This window comes from Gymnoscopelus microlampas (assembly GCF_963454915.1).
Source record: "Gymnoscopelus microlampas genome assembly, chromosome: 19".
Taxonomy (NCBI): domain Eukaryota; kingdom Metazoa; phylum Chordata; class Actinopteri; order Myctophiformes; family Myctophidae; genus Gymnoscopelus; species Gymnoscopelus microlampas.
Window position 1 is genome coordinate 30,132,058 of NC_139956.1, and position 19,767 is coordinate 30,151,824.

Below are 19,767 nucleotides of genomic sequence, written 5' to 3' on the forward strand. Positions count from 1 at the left end.
GGTGGCCAGAATCGCGGCTTTTAGTTTTGGAAAGTCCCGGGCGTCAGCCATCGTCAGGTCCCTGCATGCGCGCTGGGCTTCGCCGGTTAGGAAGGGCGCGAGGAGGGAGGCCCAGTCGGCCACCGGCCACCTTTCCCGAATGGCGGTGCGTTCGAATACTTCCAGATATGCTTCGACATCGTCGTCCGGAGACAATTTGGTGAGTACATCGCCCGGTGCCCGTGTAAGGACGGTGTCCCGGGTCATTTTATCCATTAACTTTTGCACTGCTGTTTGTAGCTCAGTCTGGCTCTTGAGGAGCGCGGTGAGTGCCTGCGCATGCTCCATAATCAGAGGTGTTGGCGTGGATCAGTCTATGCCCGCATTCTCCACCACTTGTGAAGACTGAACCAAACCAACACTCGGAGACAGTATGTGCGAAGGCCTCGCTGGGCTTTTTATTAATGAATACGGCACGCTCACGGGCTTCCAACTCGGTGCCGTCTAGTTATACGTTTCAAATCATAAATCCAACACTCAAATCATAACACTACCCAAACGTGGGTTCAGTGAGCAATACTAGTCTGTGCGTAATCCTCCGCCCGCTCTCTGCGGGGGATCCTTTGTCCACAGGCGCTCTGCGCAATTTACACCAGGTCCTAGGTTGCCTATAACAGAGAGATACAGGTATTAGACTCCGATCTATATAACACCAGGTAAATGAGGAGGAGGATAAGAAGTGGGGGGTCGCTTACCGCCTGTGCACCTGTCTGGCCAGCGTGGAGAGTCAGTCCATACTGAGGCAGAGACGGTGCTTTTACATTGTTTGTGCGCTCCCCAGCTGGGTGCCACGGCTGCGCTCACTTCAGGCTGATTCCACAGGTAGACGGGCAGGTAACGCCCGTCGATGACGCAGCCCAGCTGGGGGCGGGGCCTGGCTGGCCGTGCACCGCCTCTGTCCCACTGACTCTCCCTGCTGAGGTGCTTACCTGGCAGGCTGTTGCCTAGCGACGCCCCACAATATATATATATATATATATATATATATATATATATATATATAGATAGATAGATATATAGATATATATAGATATAGATATAGATATAGATATAGATATAGATATATATATATAGATATATATATAGATATATATAGATATATATATAGATATATATATAGATATATATATAGATATATATATAGATATAGATATATATATATATATAGATATATATATATAGATATATATAGATATATATATAGATATATATAGATATATATATATATATATATATATATATATATATATATATATATATATATATATATATATATATATATATAGATATATATATATATATAGATATATATATAGATATATATATATATATATATATATATATATATATCTCTTCATAGGATAAAGGTGATCACTCAGAATAACTTTGTATGGATTTGCAGTGCCCCTTCGCTCTAACGGGACAACAACCAAAAACACATTTTAAATTTTAAACAAATGTTAAAAGCCAGAACACAATCAAATGGTCATGCTTCAATAGTCTATAGCAATAGTTTCATATACTTATTTATATTACAGATAGGTTTAGGGATAACTTCACTAACACAATTGTCTCGGGAATTAGTCATTAGTATTAATTAATACCCAAAACCATGGGTTGAGGCATTAGAGTCTGAATAAGACAAGTGTGTTACAAAGAAACTGGAATAACAAATAGACAACAAACCTGGCATCTTTCTAAATAGCATACTTAGCATCATCTGTCTACAAGTAAACAACATACCTAGCATCTGGCAAAGTAACCTAACTAACTTATCTAAATAAATGGACTGAGCCCAGGCTTTAATATTCAACCTCATTATTTCTATTTCTGGCTTATGCTCACACAAGAAACCAATGTGCTTTCTTCCTGTATTTGAATGTTACCACTTCTTGTAAACGGCACAGCACAAAAAGAAAAAGGAAATTACAATTGGTTCGTTGCTAGGATTCAAAGCAGTGAAAACATAGTTATGATTCAGTTTAAAACAGGGTTATAAATGTAATTCAGAAGCCTCACATGGTCCAACATTAGTCACAGATCAGATCCTTGACACACTGACACATCGTCTGACTGCTTAAGCCTGATTTTCACTTAACAGTAGTCGTATGATGGTGTACTGTGCCAAGAATAGTGGGCTATTTTAGAAGTGTAAGCTATATTCGCCGTGGAACACCATCCTATGATGGAGTATAAATTAGGCGTTCGCGCCAGCCAGCCGGCAATCTTAGTTTCATTTTTATCTCTGCTTTTCTTTCTTTTTTCAACTCCTGTGCATCATTTCTGCTTCTTCAAAGCTGCAATGAATAAATGCTATGTCCTCTTCCGACAAAGTTGTAATTGCAACTGCAACACCCGGGATTCAAACCTGTGTCCGTCACTTGTGGTTCCGGAGGTTCCTCACTTGTCTTGTCGTGGAGAGATATCGCACTCATCAGCTTCAGGCAGTACTTCTTGTCAACCAGTCGGTTTCCTACACCACCTCCAACCACTGCAGATGTGCTAGTTATACTGTATTAACATACTCACACAGATTGGTTAAAATAACGTTTTATTCATTGAAATAAGTGTGCAGCTTTAAAACTGAATTAAAGTAATGCTATAATGTTAATGTTTATGGACATTTCCATTCATATACTGTCCCTTTCTCCTCCTGCATGTCCCGCCACTGCTCTTCTCCCTACAGAGGACATTGAGGTACGTTTCTTCCAGGACACCTGGGAAGGGAAGGGCACTTTCTCCCAGGCTGACGTCCACAGGCAGGTGGCCATTGTGTTTCGCGCGCCGCCCTACCGTGACACAAACCTGACCGAACCCGTGAGGGTCAAGATGCAGCTCCGCAGACCCTCAGACCGCGAGGTCAGCGAGCCAATGGACTTCCAGTTCCTTCCCTCTGACCCAGGTAATGATGAAACAGGATTATTTTCGGTCATATTGTCTGCACAGTTTGTACGGGTGCCAGAAAAATTGCTTGAATCATCACATTTTTAATGGAGTTCTTTAAAGTATTTAGTTGGTGTTGCTCAGTGGTTACCATGCCAAGGACTCCCATATAGCCATATTCCCGCTATTGCGAGATGGCTTTTAAAAAGGAAGAAAATAGCTAAATTAGCCGATTTACAAGCTCACGTGTCGCGCTGTGACATACTCTGAGCTTGTACAACTGTTATTTTTTGCTATTTTTGAAAATGATTGTAAACTTTTGACAATGACATACCCAAAAAAGGGATGCCAACAATCTTATATGAATTTCACTTGAATTAAACTTTTAGATTTTCAGATTAAAAAAAAGAAAGATTTTTCTTCATTTTCCTCTTCCTTCCAATTGGCCAGCCTGGGGGTGCAGCCCTTACTTTGAAAACCACTGGTGTAGCTAACAATGTTTTTGAACTCGACTGTCGAAAACCTGTGCAAACCTTATGTGTGCCCCTACAACGAGCTCAAATGTTCTCGGGGATACTGAACACAAGCTGAACATATTGGAAAGATTAAATAATGAGATTGTGCCCCAAATGCTGTTGCATGTTGGGTTTAACTATATTACATGTCATTCTTATGAAGTCTTTTCAATTTAAAAATGTCCAAATAGATGAGTACCGACTCATGGAGAAGAGGAAACGCACAGGGGACATTTTCCAGAACCTGAAACTGGGCACTATGCTGCCTGGAGGTAAGCGTCTACAATATACTATATCATCATTATCTTTTATAAAGCAATGAAACCATGTTGAACTTTAGGGTTTGTAGTACTATTGTTCTGTTATACATCATGGTGTAATGTCATTTCGTAATGTATTTGTTTTATGTTTTTCTCAGTGGGCTTGCCACCAGACAGGAGGCCCATAACAACTGCAAGGAGAACCGTCACAGTCAAGCCTCAACCTCAAGTAATGGGTGTACAGTCTGGTGAGCCTTTCAGTTTTGTCACATCATAGCTTTGCATGCGTTTCCATGTGTTATTGAAGGAGAAACTCATTGTTGCATTCGATGTCTTGTTGGACAATAAACAAAATGAGCTGAGGAATCACCTGTGCAGTATTCAGAGACAAGGTAGTGAAAGTGGAGATGACTAAGATGTGTTTTTCATCCTGCAGGTGGGAACTCAGGGGTGCCCCCTGGTGGTGCTGGTGCTGCAGCTGCAGGGAAGCCTCAGACAGCCTTCCAAACCTCCTCTTACATCCAGCGTGGCCAGCTCTTCTCTGTCCAGCCCAAGGTAGAGGCCTCCACCGCCTCCTCCACCGCCGTCAATCAGCCATGGAAGTTTCTGGAAAGCCTGACGCTGGACTCCCAGCCTAAAGCCACCCCGGTGACCGGCTACAGTTCATCCCAGGCCTCGGCCTCTTCCACTGCCAACCAGGATTACCCCACCGTCAACCTGTCAGACCTCCATGACTTTTCCTTCTCCACCTTCCCCTCTGCCACTGCTCAAGAGACTGCCGCCACCCAGGGGACCACGGCCTCCTTTACCCTGCAGGGCTCCCAGTTCCGAGTAGATGACGCCCCATTAGGGGACGATGACATACCAGATTTTCCTAGCTTTTCGGAGGCCCAGGCCGCAGGCAACCTGGAGAGTCTCATCATGGATGATTTTGAGAGCCTGCTGAGTCAGAGGCTTGGGGGCGAGGGGGTTAACGCTGGCTCAGCTCCGTGCCACCAGGCGCCCTCGACCGGCTCGTCCGCCGCCACCCAGAACATTGCAGCGTCCCAGAACCCTGCAGACACAGCCAACAACCCGGGAAGCACTTGGATGAACTATCCCAACAGCATCGTCAGCCTGCTCCAGAGCGAGGGCATGATGGACAGCTCACCCAGCAACGCTAGCCAGCGCATCGTCCTGGACGAGTTCGACGAGCTGATGTCTGCCGACGAGGATCGCCTCATGTCCATTTTGAACAGCGGGAGTCAGGCCGCTTTTGTGGGGCATCCGACTTAAGAGCTCACCTGCATGAAACATCCTGTAGACATTTGTAAAGCCAGACCATGTGCACGTGTCATTTTGGTGGACTCACCCATTCAAAGTTCCTGCATTTTTATGCTCTAAATAAAGCCAAAATAAGGAAATATGGTGAATATGAAGAGCTGGTTGGGACGGAATGCTGCAAAAATATTCATTGAAGCTTGGAAATACCTTGAAGAATCTAGGTGGCATTTGATGTGGACAGAGTTGATAAGGTGTGGACTTTATCAGGCCTTTTTTTTTTACCAGCCAGCCAGTGAACAATAATCAAACTCAAAACAATCGGATGTTATGTCCCCTCGTAAACATTACTTCTGTTGATGATTGCACTTGCTATCACTTAAAACCACAGTTGAACATCCTTATGTTCAACCACTGTCATCTTGGTGCAAGAGTGTCCATTAAGAAAACAGTGTTCTGCAAAATATATTATCAATATATTGAATGTTGCCCTTTTAATGGAATTCATGTGGAATCCTGCAACACATGGTTTCATCGTTAGATTGTGCCTTTTTGAATCATTTTAATCAATTTAAAGAACATTATCGAGTTCAATTTGGCCCACATTTTGGACTTGGCTGTACAATCTTTCTTTGCAAGTGCCATGTCCCACCCCAGCATAAAGGCTATGCAGAGGAATTTGCTGGATGTTTAATTACGCTAAACATTAGCTCTGAATTAAAATGGGTAGAATTACTTGTTTGAGGTCGTAACTGTCAGACAGAATTGTCTTTTAGATTTACCATTTTTCGTGATGCTCTTAAGGAAATGTATTTCTATCATCTTGACAACTAAATACAGTATAGGTGTACATGTACATACATAGAGAAATGGAAACACATTGATATGTGAAATATACAGTATATTCACACTCATGTAAACATGTTAATTCAGCACACATTAAAATAACAAAGTAGCATCTGCTGTAATCCAGCATTACAGAATGGTAGGTCACCTTTTCTACACCATATATAGTCAAGGTCACATCAGGCCTCTTGGAAACGGATGAATGTGTAATCTAATATTTTGTATAAGATTTAAGGAGATTTTATCTATGCAAATTCTATTTGTAAAGTGGTTATTGTTTTTGTCACAATACAAATGACTAACACTGAGCAATAAAAACACGTGTTATAAGACACTTCAAAATGAATCTGTATTTGGCAATTCTGTAACAACAGCTATGGAAAAGGAAAAGAAACATTTTTTTTAAAAGGAAAAGCATGCATTATGAAGAGAGACATCCTTTCCTGCCTTACACATTTTCCTTAAAGCAAGTTGTTCTCCGGTATCGGGTCGAATAGGTAGCTGTTAAGTGTACAGTACAGTATTTCAAGTGTACAGTTACAGTATTTCCAAACAACCACTGACTTGTTTTAAATTGAAATGTGATGATTTAGACAAACTTGAAAGAAAAATGTTTTGGTTTGTAAGCCAAAAGTATAAAGTACACATTCAATCCCTGACAATCAACAATCTTTTTTTTTTGTAGAAAAAAACAGCATTTAAGTACAAATAAAAGAAAAAACCTTCATACATTATGAAGAAACATATCACGCCTTACACTTTTTCTGTCAAACAATTTTTGTAAAACATTTCTCCAGTCTTGTGTCGGACAGGTTAGCATACTGTAAAATAAAGAAAGAACCATTGATTATTTGTTTTAAACAGAATAGCTGAACATCCAATAAAGGCATTAAGAAATGGCTCAGAATGATTAGACAAAATTGAAACAAAAACAAAACAATTTTGGTAGGTCATCTTCAATGCCTGACAGACAATCAACAGCTACCGGTCAGTCATGATTTAGTTGTAGAACCACACAGCATTATTATGTGACTATTTTTAAGTAGCTTCTCCTTTTTATCTACACGCTCTGGGCTAGTAGATGCACCTTCTTGCTCTCACAGGACCCTATGTGACTTCCTGATTGGTGACTTTGTTAATGACGAGGGAACGCCTGGGTACACACTCCAGGTCGAACTTGCTCTCATATATGGTCGGGCTGAGCTTCCAGCGGTTGTTGCGGTAGATCCCCAGGTAGGTGTACACGTCGGGCTTGTAAGTGAGCGAACACTTGACCCCCGTGGCGCGGATGGCCGCGTCCAACCTCACGACCTCGTTCTCCTCCGTGAAGTTCTCGTTGTAGCAACAGATGACGTGCTTGCTGTTGCCGGGGTCGTGGGGGCTCACTTTACACGTTTTGATCTGGCCGTCCGCCGTCGCTCTGGCCACGCACTCCCAGGCGTGGTCGACCTTGAAGCCGGTGTCCAGCATCATCAGCCACTTCCCGGAGAGCACGCCGTGGTTCAGGGCGAGCTCCTTCACCGTCTGGTGGGTCACGGGCCGGCCGCTGGCTTGCAGCTCGTCCCAGCTGTCCTGGAGGCCGTCGACGTCCCCGTCGCTGGGGCAGTGGTCGGGTCCCAGCACGGCGATCCACCCCACGGGGCTCCTGCCGTCCTCCTCGTCGCCATATCGAGACACCTGTGATTAGGGATGGGACGACATGAAAATTGCATGTCACGATTTTTGTGACAAAAATTATTGCGATTAACGATATTAACACGGTAATCAAAATATGCTTAAAACTTTAAATACCACTTTTGTAACCACTTGAACCCCCAGCATCCCTATTCTGGGGGGGATGTTCGCCAAAAAGTAGACGATCTACAAGCTCACAAGATCTGCTATTTTGGTGAATCAATTTGTGTAGAGTGAAATAAGAGTGTACCAAATGCGCTCTTTACATGTCTGCTTTATCAAGTACTAGACCATACCCGGTCGACGCATCTGTGGGGGGATATGCGCACATGATCTGGCAACCCGGGAGGAAGTTCTTCCCATAGCTGGGCAGCCCCGTAACCATGGCGACATTCTTTGACACAAAAGCGCTAATAAGAAGCTGAGATTTGATGAAAGTGAAAAACGGGCTTCACAGTTAAGTTCAGATGGTAATGGTCAATGGCTGTGTGCAAAATCAGAGCAATTGGTCCAGCCACTGAGGAGAACCGGGTAGCTTCACCTACTCACCTACTCACCTACTCAAGACGGTTACTAGAATTATAGTAGGATAGAGGGTTTAAGTGGTACTGAATTTGCAGCTCAACAAAAGTCAATTCATCCTAGTGTACGACGGAGGACAATTTCACGATAAAATCAAAATCTCTGCGATACGATTATTGTGAGCGTTTTTTTTTATTATCACAATACACGATAATAATGATTAACGTCCCATGCCTACCTGTGATGGCCTGTTGCTCTCCAGCCAGCTGTCGAACTCTGCCCTGGGGGTCCTCCGTGAGTCGAAGATAATCCAGGGGTCCATGTCCGCCGCCATGGCCTCGGCAGCATAGGTGTCTGAGGTGAAAACATCTGGCTTTTCCGACCCCTTCTCTTCTGGAACCACCTCCGCCTCCATGGTTGCTGTCAAAGTGAGTTGTTTTAATGGGTCCAATGCAAGCTTTCTCCTGTTGGGGAAAAAAGGTTTCATGTTAGCGCATTATTTTGATTGATTGATTGATTGAATACTTTATTAACAGTTTGTTGCAAATAGTAAGTGATACGATTATACAAATGGTGCTAAAAGGATGACACAAAAAGCCTTAAGCCAGGGCTCGTTTCCATTGTGGTCCTGTGTATTCAATTCATCGAAACATTTAAAGACATACAATAATATGCAAGAGATCATCTATACTAGTAGCAATAAAACATAATACAGTTAACAGTTGGGGGGGGGGCATTTCTGGTGTTAAGCTTAGATTTTTACTAAGTTACAAATTGCAGACAGGGGCTCTTGTATGGCTGTTTTGAGTCAACTTTATATTGACTGTAAAAGTGCACCAACATTTTTTTTTTTTTTTTTTACATTGTGCACATTAACAGTGTCTTTAATTATCAACTAGAGCTCGCATTTCTTTCTCAGTTTCAAATATAGGTTTGATAATGCTACTTTCCAGTGGTGTAAAGTACATTTACATTTTGAGGTATTTTTACTTAACTGGAGTATTTCCAATTTTCAGTACTTTTACTTCTACAAAGTACTAAATACTTTGTAGATTTGTATTAATATTACAAAACATGCATTAACCTCCATATATACATTTTGACCATTTGAAAACGTGTGAAATGGAACATTCTGCATAATGGGTACTTTCTATTTTTTGGTACATTTTGTTGCAAATACTTTTGTACTTTTACTCAAGTAAATTTAGAATTCTGAAACCTTTACTTGTAACAGAGTATTTCTACATTGCAGTATTGATACTTTTACTTAAGTAAGAAATGTGAGTACTTTTCCCACCACTGATGATATTAAATGCTACTTTCAGTTTCAATACTGAAGAGCTGATTGTTACACTGATGATGAGAAGCAGCTAACGCTACACGCTAACGGTAGCATTTAGCTGCTATAGTTTAGTTGATTCGTTCACTTTTGCATGCATTTGCATATTAATTCGTACTTCTAAATATAATAATACGTACTTTTAAACACTTACACAACACCAACCTGATAGTTAGGCTTAGATATTAAGACTAGGCTGTGTTCCTTGGAACTAAACCGTGTCGCATATTATCCTCTAGACGGACCAGTGTTGCCAGATCGTGAGTGAAATAAGCAACCAGGTCTATGAATGAATACAAGCCCAAAAGAAAAGACATAGCAGTGGCAGCCATTTTGTGGTGCCACAGATAGAAACCTCATTCATTTACCCCCATTGAGATTTCCAAAAATATTTATTTCCAAAAATATTTATATCAATTATTTTAAGCCTGGAGCCAAGCCATCCAGGCTCCTGGACTGGTGAATCATCATGACCGTAACAAACACACTTGATTCTGTGTAAAAAAAACAAATAGTTGAAAACCGCAAAAATATATATTTATTAAATATATATAATTAAATATTCAAATATTTCAATATATTTTTTGACACAGAATCAAATGTTTCATGGTCATGATAATCATCAGGAGCCTGGATGGCTTGATTCTATATATAGGCTTAAAATAGGCTATAGGCTTAAAATAATTTAAAATAAATAAAATGTCTATCGGACATTTTTATGGGCTTTCTATCTGTGGAACCACAAAATGGCCACCACTACATGAGCACCTTTATACAGTACATTGGCCATTTGAAAATAGCAGATCTACAGGCTCACAACGCCTTTGAAATAAAATGGGAAATATTTGGAAGAGTTTTTAAACATTCTAACACAAATCTGGCACAAAACATTTTCAGATGTGGGGTTAGGGGACAAATAAAATACATATTACACTTTGTGGTCCATGACATGAAAATATTTGAGAAACACTGGTTTGGAAGCTCAAGCCCAAAATAAGCAACTACACTTTAAAAACAAGCCCCAAAAAACGCAACCTACCAATATTTACCGAGCAAATTTACAGAAAAATAAGCCCAAAGTCGCTTATAATAAGCGGACCTGGCAACGCTGATTATGTTTCGGAGAGATGTTTGACTCTCTTTTATGTTTGCAACGTTATTGATCCGGAGTTGTTTTAACAGAGATAGCAGCACGAAAAGTTGCCATTCACTGCATGGTAAAAGACTCTGACTCACACTGTGGTCTGTCACTCACAGCCTTACCTTCCCTGTCAATCTGGATTGATTTCAACAAGTCAATGAAACAAACTCCATTGATCTTACCGCCGCCCGGCGCGAGAGACGCTCAGCTGCCTGCTGCCAGCGGGGTGTTACACCGCTATCAGCAACCTATTGAAGTCTGTCACTACTCGGGCTGAGTGTCACTTGACCATAACCACAATTACAACTCGACAAAACTCTGGCGTACAAATACAACACAAATGCTGCCAACTGTGGGGACGTTTTTAACCTCAAAAAAACACTTAAAGCACAACATTCTTCTTAATAATTTCAAAAATAGCCGTTGTGAGCTTGTAGATCTTACGTCTCGTCTCCTATGGAAACAATGATAGCTCCCCCGAGGCGGTGCCACAACATTACACCTGTTTTCTGAGCGTCTCCAAAAAATGGGATGCGTTACTTAAATCAGTCGTTTAAATCAATTAAAAACAGCGACATCGTGCGTCACAGACATCGACGGGTCACCGACATCCGCGTATCACGGAGTAGGCGGAGGAGCAGGAGGGAGGGGCGCGCGAGCAGAGTGACGTTATTGACGACGTGCTACTAGCTAAGGAGCTAGCTTTAGCTTGTTGCAGCTACCTGGGCTGTTGTGGTGTGTGTGTGTGCGTGCGTGTGCGTGGTGCTGGTGGAGGAGATTATTTGTTTATTATTTTAAAGTTAGCCGCCCAGGTGACGTAACAATGCCCAGCAAGAAGAAGAAATACAACGCCAGGTTCCCTCCGGTAAGTCTAATAACAGTTCAACTACCCACCACTCAGCACAGCACACAGCGGTGGTTGATGCTAGCAATGCTAACGAGGCTAGCTGCTGCTCTCCCACCATGGTGAGTGGGAGGTTAGCCTAACATGCTAACTGGGTCCAGAGAGGTGTTTTATGAGAGGTTCTGTTTATGACAGATACGTTTCAAGTGTGACAGACAGACAGCCCAACACTAGTTATTATGATGGAGCTTTTGTCTTGGATTTGTGCAGTGTAAAGTATCTGAGTACGTTTACTCAAGTACTGTGCTTCAAGTTCAATGTTGAGGTGCTTTTACTTTACAGGGAGTACTTCCCATTTCAATACTTGTGCTTCTACTCCACTACATCTCGGAGGGAAATATTATACTTTTACTCCACTGCAATTATTTTAAACCTTTTAGTTACTTTGTAGATTTTGATTGTTATTACAAAACCACTTCAGACATGTTTACTTTGGCAATTTGAAAATAGCAGATCTACAAGCTCAATGTTTTTCAAAGGAGTTTTTATATATTGTATACATTTGAGAACTTGTGAAATGAGACATTCTGCATGATTAGTACTTTTGGTACTTTAAGTACATTTTGAGGCCAATACTTTTGTACTTTTACCCAAGACATTTTTGAATACCGAACTTGCACTAATAACAGACTATTTCTACAATAAGGTATTGATACTTTTACTCAAGCAAATGTAAATGTGAGTACTTCTTCAATCACTGGATTTGTGAGCCAATGCGGTTACCGATATTGTGTTTTTAGCAAGTCTAGGGCCAAAGTGAAGGTGCACGTTAGCCTGGTTAGCCTGGCTGGTGTTGAGCTGTCAGTTGCATTGCCATGATGATGATACACTAACGTGACCTTTTGTGGCCATGCAGTTAATCAGTGTTGTACTCCAGGTGTTGCATGGCTAAAACAATATGGCCTGTACACACACACACACACACACACACACACACACACACACACACACACACACACACACACACACACACACACACTCACACTCACACGCTTTGCCCTGTTATTGGTCAATCAGATGATAACAATCAACAATCAGTGCGTCCGTCTCTGTCTGTCTGTCTGTCTGTCTGTCTCTCCATCTCTCTCTGTCTGTCTGTCTGCCTGTCTGTTTCTCTCTTTCTCTGTCTGTCTGTCTGTCTGTCACTCACTCACTCACTCACTCACTCACTCACTCACTCACTCTCTCTAACTAACCCTGGATGTGACTTTTTTGTCATTACAGGCAAGGATTAAGAAGATTATGCAGACTGATGAAGAAATAGGCAAAGTGGCTGCTGCAGTACCAGTTATTATATGTATCCTTCACATCTTAAAAGGGTTTAAAACAAAGCTCCAGTGAGTCCGTTTGTTGTGATACTGTTCTTATAAATGTCTTCACTGACGCAACACTGTATGATAAAACGTGGGTGTCATTTTTAGGCCAGTAGCGGGATAGAATATGAGGAGGAGGAGGACATTAGTTTGTTTGTACTTTGCCTGATATAGGTCTCGTGTCATTTATTTGTGCCAAAATAAAGGTTATACATTGGGTGCACTGTATTGGTTGTCAGAATTGGTTCAACCATGACAAGGTGCCGGTGGTTATCATTATACCCACAGTCGCCAAATGTTTACAGTTGCTTGCTATCATAAAGCATAAAAAAAGTATATATTTTTTAAACTCACATTTCACTACTTTTTGTCTCTGTGTCACTTGGAATGAGATTGGACAGATGAATGCATTGGATTGTAATGGAACATAGGCATAACGTGTGGTATTATCCTTAAATCAAACTTAAGCACGAGCCCTGGAACTTTTCCTGGATTCTCTCCTCACCAAGGCCTGTCATGTCACCCAGTCTCGGAATGCTAAGACAATGACAACATCACACCTGTAAGTGTGTGTCTGCATGGGTTTTGGAGTGTGTGTGTGTGTGTGTGTGTGTGTGTGTGTGTGTGTGTGTGTATCACTTTAATAGTTTTGCTCAAATTGCACACTTTAAAATGAACCTTGATGTGATCTTGTGGGTGAAACATAAAGCCCCTTTCCGCAGATTTAATTTTGAGTATTTGATAATCCAGTCATTTATTCCAGTTACGATGCAAGCCTACAGCAGTGCCATGTCTCTTAATTGCTTGTCCAAAATGTGTTGTAACATTTCTCCCCTCAAGTTAAACACCGTAGCCAGATGACCTCACTGTTTGTATCATTGATTTTTGTGCGAAATATAAATATACAGTAATTAGCATTTTTCTGCTCAGAAAGTGTACGTGCATCTGGTCCAAAACTCAAGAAAAAAAGAATTGGCACACTAATGTGTGTGTGTGTGCGTGTGTGCGCGCATTTCATGCAGGAAGCAATGTATAGAGCTGGAGCAGCAGTTTGATTTTCTGAAGGACCTGGTAGCGACCGTGCCAGACATGCAGGGAGAGGGAGAGGAGAACCATGCAGAGGGGGGAGCAGCGGAGAAGGTCCCACGCAGGTGCATATATACAGAGGAACACGCATGCCATTTGCCTCCCTGCTAGTCACTTGATAAACCCATTAAGATTTTACAAATGCCTTCTAAATCAGTAGTTTGCAAGCTTTTTCGTGCCAAGGACCCCCAAAATGTTTGGCCACAGACCCCCCATCTGAAAATGTTTTGTGCCAGGGAACCCCCAGAAGAAAGATATGTGTTAAAAAATCAAAACATTCAAAAACATTTTTTCCCCAAAAATAGCAGATGTACAAGCTCGGAGTGCGGCACGAATTGACGCGCTGTGAGCTTATTTATCTGCTATTTTTGAGAGCCACTGTTCTAAACCACTGTCCTAAGATTTTTCAGAAAAACATATGTTGCTATATACAGTGTGTATATAGCTGAAATCTAGTACGACACAGATGCTTTCCCGGTTTTAACGTGTTAAGGAAAATCGTAACTGCGTAAACAAAGTTAGAAAGTCCCGCAAAATACAGCAATTATAAACCAATTACATTGACAAACCCATCAGCTATAATGAAGAGAAAAGTTAACTCTGCTGACTCCACAGAGGCCTGCTCAGCAGAAAAAATATGGCACTAGTCTAATGAGCAATAACATTATCGTTTAGGACATGCCGGATCAGTGGTTTTGACATCTGTGGCCCTGGGTGTGTATATAAACTTCCCTAAAACACATACGGTCCACAGTCAGAATGCTCATTTTTATTACCGTTGTTGTGTTGACTTTTTGTCTTGTCACACTCTTGTCCCAGAGGAAGAAAGCCAGGGTCTGGTCGCAAGAATGGAGGAGCCGGCTCCAAAGGAAAGGACAAGAAGCTGTCGGGCACAGAGTCGGAACAAGAGGTGGGTGCTGATTAGGCTAGAGATGCACCGATACAGTTTTTTTCAATTCTGATCCGATCCGATATATCAATTAGGATATTTTTCGATATCCGATATATATGCCGATATCCGAGCAAAACTTTAAATACAAAAAAAATGCATTACCTTTCAATTAAAGACATTTATTACTGAATATTTTAAAGTACAATAACAGTAGAAAAAAACGAGCGTTTTGGTATTCAGTCTACAGGCTTCCCATGCTGTGAGGGCCGACGAAAATAAGTTTGCTGGATCGTTTTATCTAATAGTAATTTGCTAAAACGTTTGGTTATGGTCTTACAATTGCGTGATTGTATTATATATATTTAAAAACTTTATTTTATTTTTTTAAAACTTTTTTTTATCGGAACGTGGATCGGTTATGTCATGTCCGATATCCGATACGTGAAATAAGTCATATCGGTAGCCGATAGTATCGGTATCGGTGCAACTCTAGATTAGGCCTGGTCACGATTATTACATAATCGCCGGCCGTGATCGCAATTATTTAAGATAATTGCAATAATCTTTGCATAATCGTCATAATCGTTTCCATGTTGAGAAAGGTTCATACATTTTGAAAAATGTACAAAAATATTGGAAATGGCAGATCTACAACGCGCGACGCGTTGTGAACTTGTAAATTGGCTATTTCCACTATTTTGGAACGTTTTTAAATATAGAATTTGCCGTATTTTTGCCAGAATCTTTTATCAATATTAATGCTATTAACGATTAAATCGTTAATAGCAATTATTTGTATGACAATCGATCATCAAGTAAAATTTCATAATCGTGACATCCCTAGACTGGGTGCACCCATTGCATTCTGTGGTCGTAGTTATATAGAGACTGTCATGAGTGTGTTTGTGTGTGTGTGTGTGTTTATGAGAGAGAGATGTGGGAGATTGACGGCGACAAACAATGCGAGCTCTGAGACTTGTTGCTGTTTCTCACTGTTGTCCTTGTTGCCATGGAAACAGGACGACTCCGAAGACAGTGAGACAGAGGAAGAGGAGGACGGCTCGCAGTCAAGCACAAACTTGCAGCCAGCATCCAGGTTCCACAGGTAGGAATGCGTGCAGACTTCGCATAACTGACCCGAGATTGGCTTGATATACTTGGGTAAATGTTTACCCCATTAAGACCTCAGGCAGATTCTACAAATGTCTTCTAAATCCTTACAATTTTCTGAAAAGTAATGTTATATCAGTGGTGCTCAAACATTTTCATGTCAAGGACCCCCAAAATGTATTGTATGTATTTGGCCGTGGACCCCCATCTCAAAATATTTTGATCCAGGGCCCCCGAGAAGCAAAGATTTGAGTTCAAATTGTTCGCTTTGAAAATATATATATTCAAAGATTTGCAAAAATGTTTGTTTTTTCAAAAAAGAGCAGATCTACAAGCTTGCAGCATGGCACGAAGTGATGCGCTATGAGCTTGTATATCTTCTATTTTTGAATAACCCATGTATTAAATAATGGTTAAAGTAGTTAAAATGATTGTGATGCTATATAAATTACTTCTTAACTAAAATTACACACATTTCCCGGTTTTAATGGTTTAATAACCAGTGGCAAAGCATTCTTTCAGGAACACATTAGGATACAAAACTTCGTTGCCCAAACTGGCTTGACTGTGGCAGATTGAATGTACAGCAGAGATGATGCTGGAGTAGATAATCGGGGAGAACCGGGAAGATTCCCCAATAGATAATCATGGGTTTGCTTCCTTGAACGTCCCACCTTCTGTGCCTCATTCACACACATATCCGCACACACTCTGCTATTCCCTTGGGTTTCCCAGAAAAGCAGGGGAACAACACTTGATAGGAGGATGTTGATTGATTGCACATTTGTTTTAGATTATGATCGGTCACTGACATAATTTGCCTGAGAATAGCATAAAAGGCATGTGTTAAGAAAAGAAAGACACAAATGAGACACATCCAGATGTTTTATAGGACACAATGAACTTGCAGCTCAAAGCCCAGAGAATATAGCTGTTAAAAGTTAGCATCATAGAAAGGCCTGGCTGGTGTATAAACTAATAACTGCTTTGCTAAATGCAAAATGGTTATGAGACCATCTTAGTGTGAAAGGTATTTTACTATCTTTGTAGTGTCTGAGCAGCCCGTATACCAATTTGGTGCTGAGGGCGATGAGGCAGTACCAGGAAGCAGTCATGAGGCCAGAATTCCTGACTAAATGGCTAAAGAGGATGTGCCCAATGTTAAAGATGCAACACTTTTTTTTTTAAGTGGGTGGAAATGAAAATCACTACCTGTATTATTAGCTTTAAGTGACAGAACAAAGTCTGGCATTAGGCCAAGCCCTTGATCAGGCAGAGCCATGAACATAGAAAGACCCCTGTTAGGGATGCCACAGGTAGAGCTGTACTCTTCCAACACCCTCTGGTGGACAAATATGCAGATAGATTGACATGCATATATGAAACAAACTTCAAACTGCTTTATTAATCCCACTAGGTTCTGTTACTTTAGAGCATCTTATACTGAACGGCGTCTCTCTCCCGTGACACGCACGTACACTCATGTGCGTGTCATAGTTGTTGTCACATTTAGTATGTGTGTGTTATCTCTCTCTCAATCTCTTTCTGTCTTGAGTGTGCGTCAGTGTTGGAGCTGTTTGGAAGAGGCAGATATGGCAAGCTTTAAAAACGTCACCAATGAGTCCAACACTACATCACCTCAACAATGTTGGTGTAACTTTTTTTTTTACGTGCACAGATGATCAACTATCTGGCAATATAGTTCCCCAGCTGCAGCCGATGAGAGGACCGAATTTGCATAGTGTAGATCCCATACGCTGGATGGACACAGCTTGTGCCAGTTCCACTCCATAGCCTTGCAAATCAGTATCCCATAGCCTGGAGGGATGGTGGGTCCGAACTCACAAAAATAAAATATGATAACAATATTTGGGAATTGAGTTCCTTCCTTCGTGAAGGACATGACAATGATCGTTCTACACATTTTCCAGATTAGCTGCAAACACTATACACAGACACACAGGGGAAGACACAAGATTCTCCGCCCTAGCCTGGTGGAGCTCATGAATCCATCACAAGACACACTTAAACTGTTCTAATGTGTGATCCACCTCTCTGCTCTCTCGTCACCACAGCCCAGACGTGCCCTCCTCCCAGTACCCGCATATGGGCAACGCGGTCCCCGCGGGCCACACGGGCGCCACGGCCCCGCCAACACAGGCCCAGAGCGGCATGGCCGCCATGCCCCCTGCTCTGACCTCCTTCGCCCCTCACCCCTCCATGATGGGCGTGTCACCGCCGCCTCCCACCACCGCGCCGCACAAAAACGAGGATGACGACGATGAAGACTATGACTCTTAGCTCCCACCAAGGCCCGTCTCTTTTACCTTTATATTTTTCCTTTCTTAAGTTTGTTCTTAAGGTGGCTGCTCTGCGTTGGGGAGGGAAAGACTATGATTACCCACGTGACAGAGAACAGCCCCACAGACACCAGGCAGTATGAGATGCTGCCACGTGATGATGTAGAACTGGTTGTATGTTAATGTGTTTTACTTTTTATTTTTAAAGAAAAAAAATGAAGTCCTTATTTTATGGTAGAGCAAAAAGAATCCAACCGGGGTGTTTTTTTAAAGAAGTCAGTCATTCTATTTGGACTACTACAAAAACGGAATTCGTCAGTGTTTTTCTCGCAAAGCCACCACCCCACACCCCCACCCCCGCCCCCCAGAAAGAAATAGGTTTGTTTTTTTGTGTTTCCTCGTAAGGTTTCTGCTTTGCACATTGGTTTCTCTCGCTCTCTTTCTCGTTTGTCAGTACTCTGTAATAATGGACATTGGTTGTTGAAAGATACATATCACACCTCGTCACTCAAACCCTCAGGTTGGTAAAGAAAATTATGTTTAAAATCACAGAAATCATAGTTTAAGCCTTATAGCCTTTGATCATGCAACGGAAACGTCAGTTCAGGGCAACGGCTTAAGAAGTATTTATTTGAAAGTGATCATCACTTGAAGGGAACACTAGGTCATCGTCTCAAGAAAATCAGTGTATGAATTCTTTGCTTTCAAGTACTGTTGTCCAGATATCGGTCTTACTTCCCGGCTTTGTCGCAGCTTTCTGGTATTCCCAATTGTTTAGGCTGTGACATGTGTAAGGAAGCAGGTGTATCATATTTCTACTATAGGTTAGGCAACGGCAGCGTTGTGAATTAGTTTCCATTTTAATTTTACGTTTTTTACAAATGACTCCTCAAAGACATCCACCTCAGCATTAAGTCAAACCACATCAGCAAGCATGCAGGTGATCCAGGTAATTATGTTTTGTTAATTATAACTTGTCAGTTAAACACAGCTGCTCTCACATTTAGGAAAAAACTGTTAATTGTATTGCCATTGGCCCCCCCCACCCAGGTGACTCCCTATGTTAAAGGCCATAACTGTCAGAATACACAATGTGACCTTTGGACCAGAACTTTGTTTTTAAAGTTGTGTAACCTCCACCCCCAGCATCTTCCCGGTCCACTATAATTTGTAAGCTTCTCAGCTATTAAGGCCACCCCCACTATTTTGAATAAATGTCTCTCATAATTTTTCTATAATTTCTTCTCTCTTTTAGATTGTTTTAAATGTATACCATTGAAGAAACGCAGAGAGATTGGCCTCCATGTAATGTCTGTCGCGATATGAAATGTTTCATGATAGGCAGTTGAAATTGACACTGTATTGTAAAACTTTTAACATTCTTTTTATTTTGTATGGGTGAGATAAAGTTCAGATTTCAATTAAAAAAACAGTAAAAAAAAAAACATGTGACGCCGTTATTGTTTCTGCTTCTCGTAGTAGCCAGGCGAGTGTGTTAGACATGTTTCTCACGGAGCTTATCTGTGACAATGCACACATTTCACATAAAAGTTTATTTGTTTTCAGAGGCTAGTGAAACTGGCATCACGCCTGATCCCGTGGCATTGGAACGGAACGTTGCGCAAGACCTCACCTGATGGTTTCGCAGTTGTGAAACACATCGCTTGTCGTCAGCTACACCTG

The 19,767-nt window shown here is 41.6% G+C and overlaps 3 protein-coding genes across 7 annotated transcripts in view; 2 read left to right on the forward strand and 1 right to left on the reverse strand.

Moving 5' to 3' along the window:
- The window catches only part of rela (v-rel avian reticuloendotheliosis viral oncogene homolog A), a 25,916-nt gene extending 19,610 nt beyond the window's left edge, over positions 1-6,306 (forward strand). The window contains exons 8-11 of the mRNA XM_084042552.1: positions 2,726-2,941; positions 3,629-3,709; positions 3,856-3,945; positions 4,134-6,306. Of these exons, the coding sequence (XP_083898678.1) occupies positions 2,726-2,941; positions 3,629-3,709; positions 3,856-3,945; positions 4,134-4,972 (1,226 nt within the window). The 3' untranslated portion in view covers positions 4,973-6,306. The remainder of the gene's footprint in view (positions 1-2,725; positions 2,942-3,628; positions 3,710-3,855; positions 3,946-4,133) is intronic.
- Positions 6,134-10,707, reverse strand: cUnh11orf68 (chromosome Un C11orf68 homolog). Of its 5 annotated transcripts, none has more exons than XM_084042553.1 (4): positions 10,602-10,693; positions 9,504-9,621; positions 8,238-8,463; positions 6,134-7,480 (listed from the first exon to the last, which is right to left on the reverse strand). In XM_084042553.1, the coding sequence occupies exons 3-4, from the start codon at positions 8,412-8,414 to the stop codon at positions 6,911-6,913; spliced, it is 747 nt and encodes a 248-aa protein (XP_083898679.1). In that variant the 5' UTR covers positions 8,415-8,463; positions 9,504-9,621; positions 10,602-10,693; the 3' UTR covers positions 6,134-6,910. The 5 variants fall into 5 exon arrangements, with proteins under 5 accessions (XP_083898679.1, XP_083898680.1, XP_083898681.1 ...); XM_084042554.1 differs by having other exon boundaries at positions 9,493-9,621; XM_084042555.1 differs by having other exon boundaries at positions 9,479-9,621.
- Positions 10,708-11,149: 442 nt separating this feature from the next.
- On the forward strand, positions 11,150-19,529 carry drap1 (DR1-associated protein 1 (negative cofactor 2 alpha)). Its single transcript, XM_084042703.1, has 7 exons — positions 11,150-11,344; positions 12,608-12,680; positions 13,165-13,258; positions 13,719-13,847; positions 14,602-14,692; positions 15,694-15,779; positions 17,860-19,529. The coding sequence occupies exons 1-7, from the start codon at positions 11,303-11,305 to the stop codon at positions 18,083-18,085; spliced, it is 741 nt and encodes a 246-aa protein (XP_083898829.1). The 5' UTR covers positions 11,150-11,302; the 3' UTR covers positions 18,086-19,529.
- Positions 19,530-19,767: the final 238 nt, after the last annotated feature.

Coding starts and splice junctions, on each gene's coding strand:
- drap1 (XM_084042703.1), top strand. CDS start 11,303: ATGCCCAGCAAGAAGAAGAAATACAACGCCAGGTTCCCTCCG. Junction 11,345..12,607: donor ACAACGCCAGGTTCCCTCCG/GTAAGTCTAATA, acceptor TTGTCATTACAG/GCAAGGATTAAGAAGATTAT. Junction 15,780..17,859: donor CCAGCATCCAGGTTCCACAG/GTAGGAATGCGT, acceptor TCGTCACCACAG/CCCAGACGTGCCCTCCTCCC.
- cUnh11orf68 (XM_084042556.1), bottom strand. CDS start 8,414: ATGGAGGCGGAGGTGGTTCCAGAAGAGAAGGGGTCGGAAAAGCCAGAT. Junction 7,481..8,237: donor AGAGCAACAGGCCATCACAG/GTAGGCATGGGA, acceptor CCCTAATCACAG/GTGTCTCGATATGGCGACGA.